A 21,781-nucleotide genomic window follows, 5' to 3' on the forward strand; every position below is an offset into this window, starting at 1 on the left:
TTCAAGCTTGGGGAGAAGTAGGTCTGATTCCAGTAGGAGTGCCCACTGTCTGTGACCTTGGCCAATGGGGTAGCCTCAGCCTTCACCTCATCCAAGTTCAAACCAACCATGACCTTTGCTGCTCATTTGCAAAGGTTCTTTCCATTCCAGACCCCTACAAACTTCTTCAGCAGGTGGCTGCATCATCACTTCACCTGGTGTTTTCATGACCCATAACTCATTCTTTCCATATTTCAGTTTCTACTGAACTTTAATGTCCCTGGTGTTAATTTGCTTGATTTATGTGACTTTGTTCGATTCTCTGTCCCTGAACACCATTGGATAGTGATCACCTGTGGTACTTTGCTCACCAGCTCTTAAGTAGGTACAAATTTAAACTGAGACTGGATAATGACAAGGAAAAAGGACACAGATAGGGCAGCCCGGGTGGCTCAGTGGTTTAGCACCACCTTCAGCCTACGGCGTGATCCTGGAGACCCAAGATCAAGTCCCACATCAGGCTCCCTGCATGGAGCCTGCTTCTCCTTCTGCCTGCCTGTGTCTCTGACTCTCTCTCTCTCTCTCTCTTTCTGTCTCACATGAATAAATATAAATAAAATCTTAAAAAAAAAAAAAGGACACAGATAAAATGTGGTGAAGAAAGCATGTAAAGAAATGAAAAAAAAAGCCAGCAGGAAAGAAAAGCCAGAATCACTATAGTGAAGTTAGGAAAGCAGTTATTGAACTACAATGAAAAAATAATAACTATAAATATAAGTATAAATAAAAAAATAATAATTAAGTTTTTCTATAGATGTAGGGCTAAACACACATGTATAACTATTTATGGAATGTATACATGGTACCATGTAAGCTGCTACCAGCATTTCCTGTGTTCACCTGCTTCATTTTCCCACCATTTCCTGCCAAAATGTTGTGAGTACAAAAACAAGATGTAAAAATGACAGTTATGGTGTCCTACATAACAAATGACCTTTATATTCTGGAAAACTAACATTCCACGTTCTCCAGCACCTCCATGCACTCCTAGAAGTCTGTCACCCCAGCATCCTCTGCGCCCTTCCCTCCACACCCAAGCCCAACATGAGATTCCCCTGCATATATCATATAGTCACCCCTATTTAGGGTTAAGACATGGCTTGAATTTTCTGCCCAGAATCATGCATAAGCTAAGCACAGTCATCTAGAGGAGGGTCCTTGCCTTCATGGTGATGCTTCTGGGGGCCTGTGATAACTCCCTTCCATGTGTCCATTACTGAGCAGCTGCTGGATTCCAGGGAGAGCTTTCTCCATCCCTTCTGAAGCCAGCTCCTCTGCCCCTTATCGACTTGGAAATATCCTGTTTGACCAGAATTAGTAAACTAGAAATTCTCCTCCAGCATGAACGTGGGAAAGACTAATGCCTGTGGCTCAATTAAATGTTGGCCTTAGCCTCCAATGCCCATGACGTGAAAGGAAGGTGAGTACCGAGTGAGTTCACTGTTGCTGATGAGTAACAGACCTGCAGGTCTGGGCCAGTGTTCTCGGGGTCATTCTTGGAGGACAAAGAAAAGGCCATCTGCAGGAAGAAGCCCACATGATGGCCCATGACAGGTGCTGGGGTGATGCCCATCCTGCTCCTTCATCATGCAGGAGGTAGCTTCCTGGCCAGTTGTCAATCAAGGCAGTGTCAGGGGACCATCGCCTCTAAACTTCTTCACCTTAGGTTCCCTAGGAATAAACCAGGCTGACAAAGGATGACCTGGGATTGAGCAGGAAGCCCAGGCCTGCTTCTGCCTTGACCACAGTTACCATATGACCCAGAGACTCCGTTCCTCAGGTATTCACTCCAAAGAACCGAAAACGGCGACTCAAACAAATACTTGTGCACACGTGTTCTTAGCCACACTCTCACAATAGCCGAAATCTGAAAACAAACCCAACATCTATCAAGAGCCAACAGGTAAACAAATGGTGGCATGGCCATCCAATGGAATATTAGTCAACCAGGAAAGGAAGTATTGGCACCGAGAAAGACACGGATGAACTGGACTCATCGCTGAGTGGAAGAAGCCCGTCCTCAAAGGTCACAGGTTGTATGATTGTGTTTATAAGAAATATCAAGGGTAGGTAAATCCCTACAGGTAGAATGCAGGCCTGTTGTCACCAGGGGCTGGAGGCAGGGACGGGAAGTGATGGCTGCATGGGCACACATTCCCTTTTGGAGAGACAAACTGTCCTGAAACTAGATAAAGGTCTATCAGCTGAGAAAGAGTCAGAGCTACACTCAAACAAGCATGTAATTGGGTTCTCAGAATTGCAATTTGGGGAGCGCAGATCCTGGTCACAATCCAAATTGTGTGTGCGTGCACACACACATGCACGCACACACAGAGGCAACAAAAGTCAAGGGTTTTTAAAGACAAAAGGGAATGCCCATATATGTTGTTTACAAAGAATTTCCATTGGCGGTGCCAGAAAACTCATCTAAACGAAGTGTAAGTGGCCTCTAAGGTGATCGCTAAGCAAAATCTCTTACTGTAGCAGGGTGCAGGTGCTAAGGCTGAGTCCCGGGAATATGTGCGGTATAGACCAGTTCAAAAGTTCCTGTTTCCACCGGTGAGGACGTGCAGCAGACCCACCTCCTTAATGGTCTCCCAGTTCCATTTCAAAACCCCTGGATATTCGTTGCCCCCATTTCAGTCCACCTTTCACAGGTGCTGCTGTACCTCATTGTAAGTGAACTAAATGCTCGAGTCATTCACCTGACAATGGTTAATTCTGTATCATATGAATTTCATCTCAATAAAAAAAAAAAAAAAGAATTGTTTGACAAATGCTATCACCCCCTGTGCCTGACATCAGAGAAGGAAGCTTTCCGCCCTTTTTCTGAAGCCCTCTTGCACCTGCCCTGATTCTAACCCCCCTTGGATCTTCATCCGTTAATTAGCTCCCCCACCTACCCCCTGCCTCATCTGCCAGCCTCCTTGTCCTGCCTCCATGCAATCCATCCTTAGTTCTAGATGCAAAAACTCTTCCTTTGATTCAATGTCCCACTTGGAGCGCAGTCCTCCTCTGTCCCTCCCTTCTGTGCCAAGTTTACCAAAAAGGCAAGGCACATGGCTTAGCCACGCTCTTCCCTGCTTCCCCTGCCTCCCCACACCAGTGCTGTCCCCGTCCAGCAAGATCCTAGAGTGAATTTTTGCCATTCTCCCAGGAAAGCAGGCTGATTTCCTGAAAAGCAATCTGCTCTATTTTCTTGTTATTGTTTACTACCCAAGGAGCTTGCAACAATGGTGAACAGCAAGGCTGATTTGAACCATTTTGGATTTCTGTGATTATAACTGGCCTGCTTTCATTTTACCTTTTGAGCAGGATTTTAGGAAATGCTCGGTTTTTGATTTGGCTCTTTTGTGGAGGCTGGTAGGGAAGGAGAACTGGACAAAGAGGCAAGGGAAGGGCCTCTGCTTGGGGACCCCAGCGGGCAGTGGGCTACTGATCTCAGGGTGGGCGTGGGTGTGGGTGGAAAGGGTCTGAGACCCTGGGGGTGAGGGTCAAGGGACAGATAAAAATGAGGGTTGGTCAAACTGGCCTTCAGCAAAGTGACCCTGAAGCTGTTACAAAGAAGCCATTCAGAGAATCACCCCAGGGGAAAGAGAAAAGTCAGAAAGTGGTTTTCAAGGTCCCAGACAGAAAAACTTGACCTTTCACAGCTAACCTGAAGGTGGTCAGAAAAATAGGTTAAAGGGGCAGAAAGTAAAGAGAGTCCAGAGAAAAAGGTTCAAGGCCAGGCCTGGACCAGGACAGGGCTTCCCGGACCTCTGAGGGGAAGGGCCTGAGACCCTTTCAGGGGATCTCCGAGGCCAAAGCTATCTTATAATAATATTAAAATGTGATGTGTCTTTTTCACTCTGCTAAAAATGGTGCTAAAGATGCAAAACAAAGGTGAGAAAAACTGTTCGTGCCTTCACACAAATCAAAGCAGAGACTTTGTGGTAGCAATCAAACCTCTTCGCTGTCATCAAGCATTTGCAGGGGGGAGAAATGCCAGTTTCACTTAGAATGTCCTTGATGAAGATGTAAAAAAATTAACATTTTATGAAATCTCAACCCTCGAGTGCACATCTTTTTGACGTTCTCCGTAACAAAACAGGAGGTACATATAAAGCGCTCCCGCTGGACACCCAAGGTCAGGGGCTGGCTTCAAGGAAACACACCACCACCTTGTGTGAGTCGTGAACTAGCCCACTTTTCACAGAACATCTTTTCTTCCTCGAAACAATGAATGACAAACTAGAGTTATTCAGACTTGGCTCTTCAGCAGATATTCTCTCTTAAAATGAATGAAGTGACCCTGTCATGTCAAGGAAAACAAGTAATAGTTTTTGTTATCCTGGATAAATTTGAACTTTTCAGGGAAAAATCAGAATTTTGGAAAACTTCTATCTTCCGTTATGAACTTGACCGATTCCCAATACTTCAAGACTTTCCTGATGAGATTGGTGGTAAAATTAACCATGAAGGCAGTTTTGTTTTTGTTTTTTTTTGTTGTTGTTGTTATTGTATAATGAAACGTGTCAACATTTGGGAGCTCTGTATAACTCCAGGATTTTCCAAATGACCAATGTGTGAAGTTATAAAAACCATTCCCGGGTAGAAGACCCAAAATGTAAGACACATCAATGAATGACGAACAGCACAAGAGTTCATTGATGTGGTTTTAGATTCCCGCATTCAATTAACCTTTAAGAATTTGCCACTTGTCAAATTTTGAAGTATTTACAAGAAAAAATATCCAAAATTATCTGAAGTGGCTATTAAAACACTTCTCTCTTTTTTCCAACTAAGTCTCTGTTGAGGCTAAATTTACTTAATACACTTCAATCAAAACAACGCACTGCAATAGATCGCATGGAAAAGTAAATGTAAAACTCCAGCCATCCTCTTTTAAGCTAGATATTAAAGAGACTTGTTAAAATGAAAACAGTGCTTCTCCTTGTCACCACTAAATTCTTTTTGCTTTGAAAAATATAGTCAAAAAGAAAAAAAAGAAAAAAAGAAAAATATAGACATTTTTGGGGGCACCTGGATGGCTCAGTTGGTTAAGAGTCTGCCTTTGGCTCAGGCCATGATCCCAGGGTCCTGGATCTGGGATCGAGCCCCCCCCTCCGTTGGGTTCCCTGCTTAGCAAGGAGCCTGCTTTTCTCCCTCTCCTTCGGCCCCTCCCTCCCTTCATGCTCTCTCTGTCTCTCTCTCACAAATAAATAAATAATTTCTTTAAAAAAAAAAAGAAAAATATAGTTACTTTTTATTTAAAAGGTGTTAATTTATGTTACCATGCAATGATGGGTTTGTTAATTAAATGAAATAATATTTTTAAATTCCTCAGTTTTGACTTAATGTGATAAATACCAATAGGTATAACGCAATAAGCAAAAGCTCTCTGGGGTCCTCAGTATTTTCGAAGACTCTAACGGAATCTTAAGACCGAAAAGTCAAAAACCACTGGGTTAGGTGAAGCCGCACTGTTTTGTAAATAAAAACACAAACTGCATCTGGTGGACAAATCCACCAACGAGTCTGCAACTCAGCTGGCAGAAAATGGAGCCAAGCTCTGAAGAAGGCCAGCAAGGAGCTATTTTTTGGACAAAAGGACCAGGAAATCTCCACTAACACCATGAAGAACCCCCCCTGAACTCTGTCTGCCATGAAGACATTAGTCCCAGGCCCAGAGCCTGCTGGCATGTCCTTTCAGTCTGGGGAAGTTGTACCCTACTATCCCCTAACACAGGACTTTCCTTCTGAATCCACCTAATACTCCACAACTCAGAAGGATTAGCTGCAAAGCCAGAATTGATTCTGAAAACCTTTAGAGGATGTCACAGAGGAATGGGGCAAATTTCATAATCAAACTAACCCTCTAATCTCAGACTTCAGGAGAGGATGAGTCCAATTATACTAAAGCTCTACTTGGAGCAGGTGCCCAGAACAGAAAATCATGGAGAGGAAACAAAGAGGGTGGCTTCCTCCCACCCACCCCCCAAATCTAAAAGGAGTAGCGACCTGCCTCAAATGCGCACTGGCTAGATATTTAATTAGAGGCTCAGGAGGTTGAGGTGGTTGGTGTTTCAGGGAAGATTTGAGCATCATGGAAGGGTCAAGTCAGTGATTTCCAAAGACAATTTTCTGACTTTCGACACCAGGGAAAGCAGGGACCCTCGCACTGCCCTTCAACCTTGTTTTGTTAGTCAAGCCCTGTGCCTGACATATAGAGGTGCTCATGACGAGGGAGGAAACAAAGAATGTGAAAAAATAAATGAATATCCAAGATAATATTGGGATACATTCCTTTTGCTGTGAGCAAGCACAGCGGACGGTTTCAGATCGCTGAAGAGGGGTGGCAATGTGCCGCCCCAGAGGATGCCCTAAGCAGGCACAGCCAGGGAGCAGCCTCATTCCTGGAGGTTCAGGCTCAGCTCGCTGACTTATGGTCTGTAAAGTAGGACAAGAAGATAAGTGTCTTAGGGAGAGAAACACATGCACACCAAGCTCCAGAGTGATGATTTTCTTCTCTTGGGCATAAAAACCGAGTCAGGCTTATTTTTGCGTTTTAAAAGTGGTCAATTAAAAATCTAAGAGTGCTAGTTCTCTGTCTCTGATATAGAGTTATGAAATGAGTATCTCTCCTCTTGGTAAAGACCATGAGTTAGAGCCAATGGAGTGCACAACTTGGGGCCTGAAAAAAAAAAAAAAAAAAGCCTATTCCTGGAACATCATACAATCGGAAACTTATGATTCTTGTGGATCTAATGTACAGCATGATGACTATAGTTAATACAGTATCGAATATTTAAAAGTTGCTAAGAAAGTAGATATTAGGGGCACCTGGGTGGCTCAGTGGTTGAGTGTCTGCCTTCAGCTCAGGTCATGATCCCAAGGTCCTGGGATGGAGCCCTATGTCAGGCTCCCTGCTCAGTGGGGAGTCTGCTTCTCTCTCTGCCCCTCCTGTGTGTGTGTGTATGTGTGTGTGTTGGTGTGCATGTGCACTCTCTCCCTCTCTCTCTCAAATAAATAAATATAATTTTTTTATTTTTTATAATATTTTTAAAAATCACCTTCCATTCTCTATCCTTTGACCCTGAAAATGTCACCAGTGATATAATCCTCACCCTGATATATTTGGGATGCCAACAACAAGGCATCTACAAGTATCTGCTAGCAGGAGGAGATACATTTCAACCTTCTGGAAAATGCTGATGCCAAACAGAAACATGATGAAACATCTATCCTTTAGGATGTAAATTTACAATTATTTCTTTAAATAATTTAACATGAAACTCAAATACCTTGTCCTGTTTTTCGCGTAGGCAATGACAGGATCATCCTCTGTTTTATTTTTTATTTTTATTTTTTTCATCCTCTGTTTTGTAACATGAAAGGCAGCACTGGCTTTTTAATTACATTAGTACCAAGAATTATAATTCAGACCCAAGTCAATGAAATTCTAGACAGGCTTATCCTTTACTACTGAAAACTCGCCAACTGGGATGCACTCACATTTATGATCTCTGTGCTTAATATGTTTCTAATAATTATTATTCTATTTTTTATTATCCATAAAAGTTCTTTCCTTTCTCTCTCAGAGGTCCACAAAGCAGTTTCTGCAAGGAAAGTCTGCAAGAGAGATCACCCATCCCTTATTAGCAAAAAAACACATCTCAGGCACCTTCATTTTGGCATTAAGCCCAAAGCATCTATTCTCTGGCTCAGAAATTATTAATGAGCTCTGTCAATAAGCTATTTATCCAGTCAAGAAAAAGCACCCCCTCCTTCGGAGGACAATTTCTTAGGATCAATTTTTCTTTTCTCTGTAATGCCACTGCTTCATTAAGTAGTTTCCCAAGCCCTGTTCCACTCTGACCCTCTCTTTCTGTTTTGTTCCCTACATATAGAAGAAACCCCCTCACAGCTCTGGCTGACTATGGGGACGTAACCCTGCTGCACACTGAACAGAACTAGTCGAAAGCAGCTCCATATCTTGCTTGCCAGCTGCTATTTTGATGCTGAGACGGATACAGCGAATGCCCTTCCTCTGATTCTTGGATGGGCCTCCTTACGTACCCTCCCCCCTTCCCATGACTTTCTCAAAATCCTCCCAGGTCACAGTCCTTTTGCAAAGCCTCATTAGGGCCTTTATGCTTACACTAATGACGGTGGAAAAATTAGCTGTGGGAGAAGTGATTAATAAAAGACTATGACATCTACTCCTGCCCTCTGGCATGGTGCTACTTCCTAACCTAAAGAGGAATGCACTGACACTTTCCAACCAACAGGATGGGATCAAAGCTTCCATTGGTTCAAGTTATTCTGACCTATTTCTTTTTTGAAAGGAGAGGGGGGAAAAAAAGCAACATTGCTTAAAATTGTTCTTAAGGGGTTACTACAACATTCTGGGTCACGCCGTGGGTGAGATGGCTTTAGATCAGAGAATATTTTCTGACTCATTAGTTTATAAAACCAAATTCACCATGTCCTTCCCATGCTCCCGTACACCAAACCTACAATTCAAATGACAATATCTAACTCAAAACTCAATTTGATTTTCCATGATATTTTTGTTCTTTTATTTAATTTGTTCTTTTGGTTCGTCAGCAGTTTTTGAGCACTTCCCATGCAGAAAGCATCCCGCTAGGTTGTTACAATAGACATAGAAAGAACCAAACAGGTTCTAACGTCAAGGAACTCAACCATCTGAGACTCTACTGGGAAGCTCCCTATGATCCCACCTGTGAGTTGGGTGTTTCTCAGAGCCTCCAAACGGCACCTGCAGGTCCCTCCCGTGGCACACATCGCCCTGTGCTCTAATCCACGATTCATCCAGCACCCCCACCCGGAAACATTCCACCTCCTCCTCAGAGGCCACCTCTTAACTGACCGAATATGTACTCCCCAGCACCGAGCAAGGGACCAGACACATGACACATAATAATTGTGCAATGAAGTGCCTGCAAATAATAATAATATAATGATGAAATATAAGCAAAAACCCAAAGCCAAGTGTCTCATTAGAAAAATAAAATAGGGGGGATCCCTGGGTGGCTCAGCGGTTTAGCGCCTGCCTTTGGCCCAGGGCACCATCCTGGAGTAACCGGGATTGAGTCCCACGTTGGGCTCCTTGCATGGAGCCTGCTTCTCCCTCCTCCTGTGTCTCTGCCTCTCTCTCTATGTCTATCATAAATAAATAAATAAATAAATAAATAAATAAATAAATAAATAAATCTTTAAAAAAAAAAAAGAAAAAGAAAATAGGGGCAGCTGGGTGGCTCAGTAGTTGAGCATCTGCCTTAGGTTCAGGGCGTGATCCTGGGGTCCTGGGATCGAGTCCCTCATTGGGCTCCCCATAGGGAGGCTTCTTCTCCCTCTGCCTGTGTCTGTGCCTCTCTCTCCGTGTCTCCCATTGATAAATTTAAAAAAAAAAGAAAAGAAAAGAAAAATAAAATATTACTGGGCTTGAGAGCGGGAGCTTGCATGGAGGGATGGGGCAGAGATGGCTTTCAGAAGGAAGAAGGTTTGTGGCTGCGCCTGAAATATAGTTAGGACGGTGGGAAGGCAGAGGGCTGGAGTAGGGTAGGGCAGCAGGAAGGCATTCCAGATGGAGGGAACAGCAGGAACAAAACCACAGGGATCTGAAGGAGGAAGCAAGGGGACGCATGGATGGTGAGGGGAGCCAAGGTTCAAGCTGGAAAGGATGTTCAGGCACCCAGCTCAGGGCAGGCTTATCACTTTGTCCTGGAAATGAGATCTGAAACAAGCAAACCTCAGAAATGGGAGCTTCCTGTGCACCCTAATAAAGAGGGACGTCCTTGGAAACAGGAAAAAAAATAAGGAGGCTGTTGATATAAGGCAGGCAAGACTCCTGAAAGCACAGGGTCTCCTACCCAGGGCACTAGAACAAGGCCAGCAGGTGTTATCAAGCCCAGGGACAAAGCAACCAGTTAAAGTCAGTAATTTACTTCCAATAAACTAACCCTAAATGGAAGAACTCGGCTGTGAAAAGACCAGAACTTCCTGGAGCTTGAGTCTTCCACTTCCAAGAGTAGGGAGGGAGTTAACAGAAAGTCGGGAACTTTCAGGAGCCCAACATGCTAGGGTTTTTCTCATGTGCAGGCCCACATCTGGAGAGAATTAAGATCAGACTTCAGGAGGGATTAGGAATTGCTCCCAGACATAATGCCAGCTCACTCCTCTCTCAAAACAAAGCCGAGCAGTTAGCTCCCAGGATCCAATCCACACAGGATGATAGATTCCCAGGGCAAGAGCTAGAGAATGCTAAGGAACTTTCTAAGCCTGGCAGCCTTACCCCCACTTACTTATCAATATAGACCAGGTCAACACATGGGAAAGCTCTGAGCTAACTACTGAACCATTATATCACCTATCAGCATTTCTCCTTTTTATGAACTCCACATGACCTTACAATTCTTGACAATGAAATCCTTGAATAAGAAGATGCAGTACATTTGCTTTAGGGAATAAGAAAAAGTAGGGAGATGGTAAGCTCTGCTCCTGAGACACCCCCTCCCTACTTTCCAGAATGATGTTGCACAATCTACTCTTGCCGAATCACCTGGCTGCCCAATAAAAGGCACCGTAATCTGAGTGAGGGGCCTGGAATATGACTTTTTGTCAGGGCCTCAGGCAAATCTTAGCCAAACTAAAATTTTACAACTGTTCCTTTAGCTTCGTGAGCAAGGAACACAACTGGGCAGAAAGGGGACAACAGCGAATCTGAGAAAAAAAAAATAGAATCTTGTGATGACTAATTTTATGTGTCAACTTGGCTGAGCCATGGTGCCTAGATATTTGGCCAAACAATATTCTGGATGTTTCTGTGAGGGTGTTTTTTGGGGTGAGATTTTTTACTTAAATCAGTGGACTTTGAGGAAAGCAGTTTACTCCCATAATGAGGGTGGGCCTCGTCCAATCAGTTGAATGACTGAATAGACAAGAGGCTGACCTCTCCTGAGCAAGAGAGAACCCTGCAGCAGACAGCCTGCAGACTTCATCCCCGACATCAGCTCTTCCTGGTTCACTAGCAGACCCCTTTGTACTACAGCTGCAGCTCTTTCCTGAATCTCTAGCTCATTGGCCTCCTGATCAGATTTTGGATTCACCAAGACTCCATAATGAGTGGAGCTACAATGAGCCAATTCCTTAAAATAAATCTCCTTAATTCATTTATGCAGGATAGGATAGGAAGGATATACTATCTATTACCTATCTATCTATCTATCTATCTATCTATCTATCTATCTATCCTCTGTTGGTTCTGTTTCTCTGGAGAATCCTAACACACAACTCTTGCTTTTGCCAGACAGGGTCCATAGAACCTAAGTGGATCTGAGAAGGCTTAAGGCCTACACCAGCAAAGAGCCCTGAGGCTTACCTTTAAGAAAATTAGGGATTGATCAAATGGGCAGCAGCCAAACTTGGTGACTAAGTTCAGAGAGAAGTGGTAACCACAGTCAATCTTTTGTTGTCATTGTTTTTGGTAAGGAGAAGAAAAGATCAGAATCAACTCTTGTCACAAAAGCACTTTTCAAAAACAGAGAGCTCCTTACCGTGTTATAGGAAACATATAAAAAGACTTTCCCGGGGGTGCCTGGACGGTGTAGTCAGTTAAGTGTCCAACTCTTGATTTTGGCTCAGGTCAAGGTCTCAGGGTTGTGGGATTAAGCCCCGCATCAGACTCCATGCTCAGTGGGGAGTCTGCTTCTCACCCTCTCCCTCTGCCCCTCCCTCCACTTGCACATGCCCTCTCTTATTCTCTCTCTAAAATAAAGAAATCATTAAAAAAAAAGAAAATAGATTTTCTGAGGATGGTGTAGGAGCTTTATTGTGGACCACCCATCAGCCTGGAATTGTGAAAGAGCCTCTAGCCAACGCACATCTGATAGAAGAGCTCCATTACCAAATGGAGTAGTATGGGAATAAAAGAATTGCTCTTATTCTGATGGATGATGTAATAAAAAGATATAGAAGTGACTAGAAACAATCACATTAAACCAACAAGTAGAGCTCTTTTTGTTCTGTACTATGGAGTGGATTCTTGCATTGGGTGGAGGGCTGGACTATATAATCTCTAATTTTTTAAAAAAGATTTTATTTATTTATTCATGAGAGACACAGAGAGGCAGAGACACAGGCAGAGGGAGAAGCAGACTCCCAGTGGGGAGCCCAATTTGGGACTCAATCCCGGAACCCAGGATCAGGACCTGAGCCAAAGGCAGACGCTCTACCACTGAGCCACCCAGGTGTCCCTATAACTCCTAATTTTAAGAAACAGCACAAAGAAGGAAACCTGAAAGCAACGGTCTTTCAGGGCAGTAAACTACATTCAAGTCACCATGACAGCCATGACAACAAAATGCCCCAGGAAGCCAAACAGACTTTAAAAAAGATGAGCCAACCTTCCATTCCTATTCCTGCCACAGGTAGTGCAACTCCTGCCATGTTTTTGTGAATGGGAAGACTGGCTTCCAGATGGTTGTGTCCAAGATAACAATGTGTCAGGTCTACAAATGGACATGTTGGTAATTCCAGACTAGTCATTAGCTTAGCATCACCGGGGGTAATTATAGAGGCTCAGGTTAGATGCCTGGCCACAATTTCCTTCAATTCACTGAAGGTAAATGCAGGCTTTGACAGAAGCAACACCAGAGGCTTTGCACACCTGGTGTGGACTGGAGGGGGTTGCAGCGAGGGGAGGCGGGGCACTTGGAGCTCTTCAAAAGAGCTCGTACCCATAATGAAGCTGTACCTCTGCTGAAATGACCTGCTAAAATTAGAATGGATTTTCAAGAATGCTTTTGGGTCATTTTTGCAGGAAAAACAAAGCACTTTGGCAAGGTTTGCCAAGTTACCTGCCAGGTGCTAAATGCTTCAACTGCGTGTCCAATGAGTCAATTCTACACCACCAGGCACAGCCTCTTAGCAAGAGTTGCCATGCAGAGGACACCCATGCAGAGGAGGGTTGCAAGCCAGCAACCTGCATGTTTTAAGAAGATATGGGAGGGTGCCTGGGCAGCTCAGCAGGGTAAGCATCTGACTCTTGATTTCAGCTCGGGTCATGATCTCAGGGCTGTGGGATCGAGCCCCATGTTGGGCTTTGCGCTGAACGTGGAGCCTGCTTATGATTCCCTCCCTCCCTCTCCCTCTGCTCCTCACCAGCATGCATGCATGCATTCTCTCTCCCTCTTTCTCTCTGTCTCAAAAAAACAAACAAACCTAAAACAAAAACAAAAACAAAAACCCAAAAACCAAACCATGGTGACTGCTTTATGGTTAAAATGTTTCCCGGATAGGCCATCCATGGTAAGAGAAAGCTCACAAGGAACCCTAACCACTGTGTCAGTCCCAAATTCCAAGAACAGCCCTCCCTTCCCCATTTAAGGCATTTCTCTTCCACCACTCTTGTCTTTTTTCAGGGCTAATCAGGCCCCAGATCTGTTCACAGGGAATAGTAAGAATGAATTTGAGGAACACCAGTGTGTCTCCTCTTTGCACTTGGAAGGTGTGATACTCTTCCAGTGGGGACAGCTGGCTTTCCTCAGTCTCTCACACTTCATCTCTTCTGGAACATCCTTATCAAATGAGCTCCCCACTGCTTCCTCATCTTTTCTCAGCTTCTCTACCCCTCCTCCTTGACTGTCACAGAAGAACACTCAATATCCTTTCCTTTTTTCTCTCATAAAATAAATTGCTAAATGAAGCTTCCCCTCAGGAAAGATAGAAAACGGTCCAAGTTGGCCAAGATGGAAGAAAATGGGATTCACAGGGCAGGCTTGGCTTCGTGAAAGAAATCCCAGGCTTTGCCTCCTGACTTCAGGCCAGGCACCATCCCCTGCCCCAGGGATTTCATCTTGGCTTTGGTTTACACTTGTGTTCCTTTTCAAAGACTTAGCAAAATGATTGTTTCCCGACTTTCTTAGGGCATTCTTCCCTCTTCAGAGGACATTTCACAGGAAAATGGAATACTTAGGCCACCGCAAACAGTACACCTAACACATCAAAATACTGGGTTTTCCAAGATGATGCAAGCAACACTTGTAAGTGTCTTCCAACACTTCTCCATCTGTCACCCCCACTCCCTTCATTCACCAAGTTCACACCACTGGTACCGAATGTGCCACCATTACCGCAAGGAAGCATCACCAAGGAGAGTTCATCTGTGCCACCCTTAAAACTGGTCTAAAACAAACCATGCCCTTTTGGGACTTTGGGGACCCATTTCATCTGGACAAACTCTAGTGGACAAATGTGCAGAACAGGAGAGAGGGACATGGAGGCAAGTGGCAAGAGAAACAGATGTACCCTCATGGAACAGGCTCCATGAGGGGTGGAGTCTCCCTCTCCTGGGACGCTGGGTGGAGCCCACAGTCCACCTGCAAAAGCTGTTTTAATGGAGCCCTTGATGGTGGGAGTGGGTCTCAGTGGTCATAGTCTGGTACTGGTCTGCCTCTCAGGCTCCACTCACCCAGCAGAGCAGGAGGAGGAACTCACCCTGCCCCTGCCCAGGCCCATGTGACCTGAGCCCCTGAAGAAGAAGGGGCACAAGGAGTTGGACCTGCTATAGCACTGATGTCGCCGGCCCGCAGAGGTCAAAAATAATGTCAGCTTTCTCGACCCTGTCTCTGCTCTGCTCCTTCTCATACTTTTCTCTTGATTCTGGAACTCTGTTCTCAATGTTAGAGAAATGCAAAGTCTAAGGATGGGATTACCCAACAACTGGGAAATAAAATGACTCTGCTTACCCATTCTGGCTGACATGGTTCTCGATTCTGCTACCAAATATGATGACTCTTCCTTCTCAAGAAATCTTACTTCCCACCAAAACAGAATCCAGCACCGCACACATTTAATGTCATTTCTTTAAAAATTATACAGAGTTTGGCTATCCACACGTTGCACATGAATGCATAATTGAAACCAGCAATTTGAAGGGAACAAGTGCATTCAGCCAATACACTTGTTCTCTTTTTTTGTTCTTGACAGACAGACATAGATAGATGTAGATAGGTATTGATACAGACATATAGATGCAAACTTAGGTAAATATAGCTTTTAAAAGCTACCAGGTGTCCCCTTACCTCTGATGGCTTCGTGGTACATTTTCCTTTTCCTGAACACTCCAAGTCATTTGCATGGCTGTCTCCTGACACACAGGTGCTCACCTTCACCACCAGAGTTAAGCGCAAAGCCACAATAGATTTAGTAACAGAATCATTCACAAAACCTAAAAAAAAGGGAGGGGAGAACAGGAAACGTAAAGTCAAACTTTACCAGCGTTCTTTCTACAAACCTGTGAGTTTATTTTACGCAGCATTCAAGTCTGATGAACAAAACAAAATGCAATGTTAGGCAAAGAAATAAAGCACGTGACTAGTGGCCATTCAGATCCATGGCCTTTTAAGAGGCATGAGAAATATCTAAGGCCCAAGGACGAGGAGACCAGGCTCTCAGTCATTGCTTTAGAGGCTGTTGTTCTGTTCCTGGCCATGTCCTCTGTGGGCCACTTGGTCTCTCAATTCCAACTCCGCATTTTGCATCTTCGAATTTACTGGTTTTGAACCCACTTCTCCTGGGGGGGGGGGCCATCTGCCCTCACCTCCCGATTCTTCCTCCTCCAGGCTACGTTGGACAGTTACAAGCACTAAATATCCCCCGAGGCCACCCCTTGTATCAATCTGCCCAGGGGCTCTCAGTGTCCTGACAGATGGGTAAACAGGAAAGAAACATATTCAATGATGAGCTTATTGATAAAGAGCATACTTCATCACCAATCTGACTGCATGGTATCAATTAAGTTATGTGATTTAACCATCTAATAAAACAGAGCCAATCACAGTTGAGTATCGATTGAATTACCACCAATGTGTCATATTTATCACCAGATGATCTTGTAACTAGTACAACTACTTGTTCATAGGAGGTAACAATAAATGTAGAAAAAAATACAGCCTCCAACTGGAATGAAGAAATTAATACCGTATCTTGCATCCATAATATAATTATTTCATTAAGAGAGTATCTCCTTTTTCTAACAAGAATATTAGTTTATTTATGTATAATTCCTCATTTCTAAATAAACAACCTATAATTGACATTCCCGTCATCCAGGAGAGAGACTCATGCATTCCTCATAAAAAGTGCTTAAGACAAGGTGATGAAAGTGATTCTAGAAGCCATGCTTCTCTGAGCCCCGTCTCTTATGTAAGGTAAGTAAAATAACTATAAAATAGGGTAACCAGAGAATTTATCCTCAAAACTAGGACTCTTTTCGAATCAAAATGGGATGCTTTTATGATTACAAGTGGACACAGGCATAAAGTGAGACTGCCTCAAATAATGGGCCAAAATGCTCACCCTACTCCTTGTGGGCTGAGGAACACCCAGAGATCAGGAATCTGCAAAGTGGCAAGTACTACGTGAATACCTGGGATATTTTTAGTAGGCAGATGATGGATCCAAAACAGCAATATAAGATTTAATTCAATCCGCAAGTTTTAAGGTTATGATAGAAGTTAAAGCAAGTCAGAACAGAAGGGAGACAGACACCCTTCAACTTCAGTTGGTAATCAGGAGACAAGACAGGTACAGCAGTTCTCACAAACAAGGGTATTTCATCCCCACAGAGACCGAGTTGCTTTCCTCCTAAAATTTCCTGCTGAAAACTTAACCAATATTCCTTGGCTTTGGGACAGAAGGAAAGTGTGGTTCATACTTCCTCTGTTATGGCTCCGCAGTCTGCAGACGCCTCCCGCCATCTCCCAGCTGCCTTCACTCACGCCTGGCTCACCCCAACTCTGTAAACAGTTGCCTGGAATACCTCTCCTCTCCCAACACTGGAGCTCTGATCTCACTTATTTCTCAACATTCTACCCCCGTTCGAGCTCTGTTGTGTCTACTCGTGCCCAAGTACATACTCTCACGTACAGGTCCCAGGTTATTCTCTATCCTAGGTACTTTCTCATCTTCTCACCATTACTGAGTCCTCCTTAATGGCAAGGGACAAGCCTTAGAGAAGTGGTTGGGAAAAGGTCAAGAGGTGGGTACGTATACGGCCAGAGTAAGCAAAGATAATTCCCCAGGAGGACTTTCCAAAATGTCTTGTCATCTAACATGTCCACTTTTTAAGAAAAGCAATCAGGGGCAACCCCGGTGGCTCTGTGGTTTGGCGCCTGCCTTCGGTCCGGGGTGTAATCCTGAAGACCCGGGATCGAGTCCCACATCTGGCTCCCTGCATGGAGCCTGCTTCTCCCTCTGCCTGTGTCTCTGCCTCTCTCTGTGTCTTTCATAAATAAATAAATAAAATCTAATAAAATAAAATAAAATAAAATAAAATAAATTTAAAAAAGCAATCACTCAAATGCATAAATTTCAGTTTATTACAAAAAAAAAAAAGTTGCTTGTCAACTTATAATTAGCCATGATAGAGAAACTGAGCCTGGTGCAATGGTGGGATCCTACCAGAGTTCTTATGCTAAAGGCATTTTTACATGTAAAATAATGGAGGTAAAGTCAGATATCAGAAGTTATACAGTTGTCTTCTGTGTCTTTGCTGTGTTCTCCGGTTTCATATTAAATTATTGTAAAAACTGTATCACCTGCCTACTTAGCACTTAGATCACAAAATGCTATGTAATTATGTAGAAGAAGCCTCCCTCCAAAGGTTATTTTAAAAACTCGTATTGAACTATTAAATTAACTTAGCTAGGAGTAATTCAAATGAATGAGCAGTTTAAAATATACATGGTATAGTTTTCTAAATAATTGGCTTCCGTTCCCTCAATGAACACTTACCGACCTCAAGTCTACAAACCAGGCACTGGTTCCCAGGTCACAAAGACGGCGCACTCTTGGTTTCCACCACACCAAACTTGCAATCAAGAGCAGTGATCCTTAACTGGCTTTGAAATCAGAAGCTTCCTAATTTTGCAGGAGCTTTTTCTAAGTATACACTGTCAGGCTCCAAAACAAGTGTTTCAAAATTAATAGTCTGGGATGGGTCTCTGGCAAGCGCATTTTTGAAAAAGACTCCCCAAATAATTCGAACATTGCTTCCAGTTAAGAACCACTAGTCTGGGGCAGCCTGGGTGGCTCGGTGGTTTAGCGCCTGCCTTCACGCCCAGGTCGTGACCCCGGAGTCATGGGATCAAGTCCCGCGTTGGGCTCCCTGCACAGAGCCTGCTTCTCCCTCTGCCTGTATCTCTGCCTCTCTCTCTCCCTCTCTGCGTCTCGAATGAATAAATAAATAAAATCTTAAAAAAAAAAAAAAAAAAAAGAACCACTAGTCTGGTAGAAAAAGAAAAACTAATCTAAGAAACATAAAGAATATTATCTGGAATTAGAGGCACGCATTTGAGCTACCGAAAGCACATTTTACACACCTATTTTTGAAAGTCTAGGTGACTCTGTGTTATTTAGACAATCTTTATCCTCTCTAGCTTATCATAAGTCTCAGCAGTTTTTGGAGACAACTCTGATAAACGTTTCTATATTAGCTTTATTTGCTCCATAAGACTGTGAGCATTTTGGCCCTAAAATGCTTTAGTAAACTATTAAAGAAATCAATCTTTGCAAAGTGTGTCACATATTACTATGTAATTCCTAATTATGTCCCTTAAGCCCCCAAAGTAAGTCAAAAGGATGTGCATGCTGTTTTCAGCAATATACTGCTCACACGATGAGAACGGTGCCTGGCGGCTCCTTCCAGGTAAGAGTGTAATTTCAGTAAGTTGTTGGCACCTCCCTTTGATCATGTCTCAGGGAAAATGCTTGGAGCTGCTCATAATGAAAAGTAATACTGTCCAATTTAACTTTCATCAAACTGCAGCTGGGTTAGAGCAAAGCAGCCCTCAGGAAATCCCACATGCCAAGAGCAGGAACTGCACCCTTTACAAAGAGGCAGCAGGAAGAATCGGAAATGAAACAGAACTCTTTAAAAAAAAAAAAAAAAAAAAAAGTTCTTTGGGGCTTTATAAGTGATCATTTTAAAAGTTGTTGAAAAGCCAGTGTGGTTTCTTTGACACAGCACTCAAACTGATGGACACTTTTAACACACTGATAAGAAACACGGAGCAAATGGTCCCTACTCTTTTGCTTCCTTAACAACATGAAACCAATATACATAACATAATTCTTGATACAGACCTACATCGAAAAGCTTGTCCTTATATTCAGGATTCTAAGATCCATGGGTCAAGTGATCAACTGGAGACAAAAACCAAAAAAGTAGGAATAAGAAGGACACTCTGGTTCTGTTTCTAGAGCTGCCTCAAGAGGGGGTTTTGTCAACACCTGCATCTCCTAGGGTCCTTCCAAAAACTACAGAACTGAACCCACACAGCAGGCCATGGTGCCGCTCCAGCTAATGCCTGGTTTAAATTAACAACAAGCAAGGCAACCGGGTGGCTCAGTGGTTGAGTGTCTGCGTTTGGCTTGGGTTGTGATCCCGGGTTCCTGGGATCGAGTCCCGCATTGGGCTCCCCACAAGGAGCCTGCTTCTCCTTCTGCCTGTGTCTCTGCCTCCCTCTATGTGTCCTCATGAATAAATAAATAAAATCTTTAAAAAATAAAAAATAAATTAACAACAAGCAAGGGAAAGAGCAAGATGAGATATAGAAAGGAAGGGGAAGGAGGGAGGAGATTTAGAAAGAAAGTAGGAAGAAGGGAAGGAGGGAGGAAGACCAAAGAGTAACAACAAAGCATGAGGCAGAAATTGCATGAGATCCCAGGAAAGGAGATACTAACACAGGAACGCAAAAAAAAAAAACAAAAAAAAAACAAAGGCTGTCCAGGGGCTCTCTCACATCTGATCACGTTTTCTCACCCTCTCACTCTCATGAGAAAATATATTCTTCATTCCAACCCCAACAAATGTAATGCTGGAGTTCTTTGAAAATGTTCATGAATAAACATATATTTAAATTATCATTGTGTATAGTTCAAGTCTACAATTCTGACTATGAGGCAAAAATATTGAGTCACTTTACGTGGACAAATCGTGCGCTCCAGTGAGTAAACTGGTGTGAAGGGGTGGGTGGGATGGACGGCGGCCTAGCGACAGAGGGAAGCCGAGCTCATTCGTTCAATATTCAGCAGATGCTTATCCAGCTCTATGTAGGAGGCTGCTTTTAGGGTGAGTTCCAAAGGCTGAGAAAGAGCCAGCAAAGAGAGCTGAGGTCATATGTCACATGAAGGAGGAGGTCATGTGTCAGTCACATGGATGAGGAGGTCACGTATCACATAAGAGGGTCAATGTGACACAGATGAGGACACCATGTGTCGATGGCCAAGACCTTGATGAAGGCAGAGAGGCAGGAAGGGCCAGATTAGAGGATATCTCGTGAACCTCAGTAAAATGGGAATCCATTGAAGAGCTTTAAGCAGGGGGAAAAGCATGACTTATGCTTTCTCAAAGATCACATTTTGGAGGGAGAACCAATAAGACTTCATATACATTGGATGTGGGACAGGAGGAAAGTAAAAAAAAATCATACATAGTGTAAGCAACTTTGTGGGGGTGATGCTGGGCCAGTGAATCAAGATTTCTGTTGTGAATCGAGTCAGTTTGAGATTCTGATGAGACCCCCTTTCCAAACAGAGCAGTCAAAAGCTGGTGGTTGGACATAGGACATGCATAGTTAAGGCTGAATATTTCAATGTGGGCCTCATCTCAATACGGATGGTGCTGCACTATTGGGACAGAGAAGGGCACCTAATGATCAGAGACAGAACAGGGCCCAGAACCAAGCATTACAGGCCAATATTCATGATAGAAACCTACTTGTGTATTGACATCAGACCACAACAGAATCATACTAAAATAATTAACTAAAACAAATAGCTACAAGATTTTTCATCATGAGGTTGATAAGAAATGACAGGATTTCTGCAGCATGAAGGACATCCAGAACTCCATGATGGCAGACCCTTGACAACTTCAGCATTGAAAGGGGCACCTGGGGACACCTGGGTGACTCAGTGGTTGAGCGTCTGCCTTTGGCTCAGGTCATGATCCCAGGGTCCTGGGATCGAGTCCCACATCAGGCTCCCTGCAGGGAGCCTGCTTCTCCCTCTGCCTATGTCTCTGCCTCTCTCTGTGTCTCTCAGGAATAAATAAATAAAGTATTTTTTAAAAGGGGGGTGGGGGGAACTGAGGTCTCTGACATAAAAAAATTTCAAGGATGCTACATAGTTCAGCTCAATATCCAGATGCTGGGAAAGAAAGAGAAGAGGGAGGGAGGGCAAAGATAATTGCTACACTTGGAGAGCCCCCTCTACTTGCTACATAACCGAGTGATTTCCCTAATGAGTTTTAAAACCAGAATGAAGAAAAACTTACTCCAGAGATTATCCAGAGATCTGTTAGCATCCTCAAGTAACTAGTTTCAGTGACAAAAAAAAGTTGGGTTTCCTTCCCCCTCTCTCCATCCCTCCTCCCCTCACTCTTCACAAAAACACACAAACACTCTGCCCTGCCCACAACCCCACACTGTGCTCATTAACACAGTCATAAAATGTCCTGCCATCATTACAGTCCTTTTAAAACAGGGACTCTGCCAAAGTCACCTCCCCTGGTGCCAATGAGAAGTTGAGAGCAACCGAAAGGGGGTTCCGGTCATTATCTCTGGGATGGAGTGGTCAAGCGGCAGGTGGAACATGCGGGATGGCTGGCTCCAGGCCATTAACTGTTTATTTTACCACTTGTCTTCTTAATATTAACACTAAAGAGTCTTAA

General features: G+C 43.7%; 1 protein-coding gene across 1 annotated transcript in view; it reads right to left on the reverse strand.

Annotated features, from left to right (window-relative positions):
• DNER (delta/notch like EGF repeat containing) overlaps nucleotides 1-21,781 on the reverse strand; it is a 312,868-nt gene that overhangs the window by 127,645 nt on the left and 163,442 nt on the right. The window contains exon 5 of the mRNA XM_025463331.3: nucleotides 15,129-15,274. Coding sequence (XP_025319116.1) covers nucleotides 15,129-15,274 — 146 coding nt within the window. The remainder of the gene's footprint in view (nucleotides 1-15,128; nucleotides 15,275-21,781) is intronic.

The sequence above is a fragment of the Canis lupus genome, chromosome 25 (assembly GCF_003254725.2).
Source record: "Canis lupus dingo isolate Sandy chromosome 25, ASM325472v2, whole genome shotgun sequence".
NCBI lineage: Eukaryota > Metazoa > Chordata > Mammalia > Carnivora > Canidae > Canis > Canis lupus.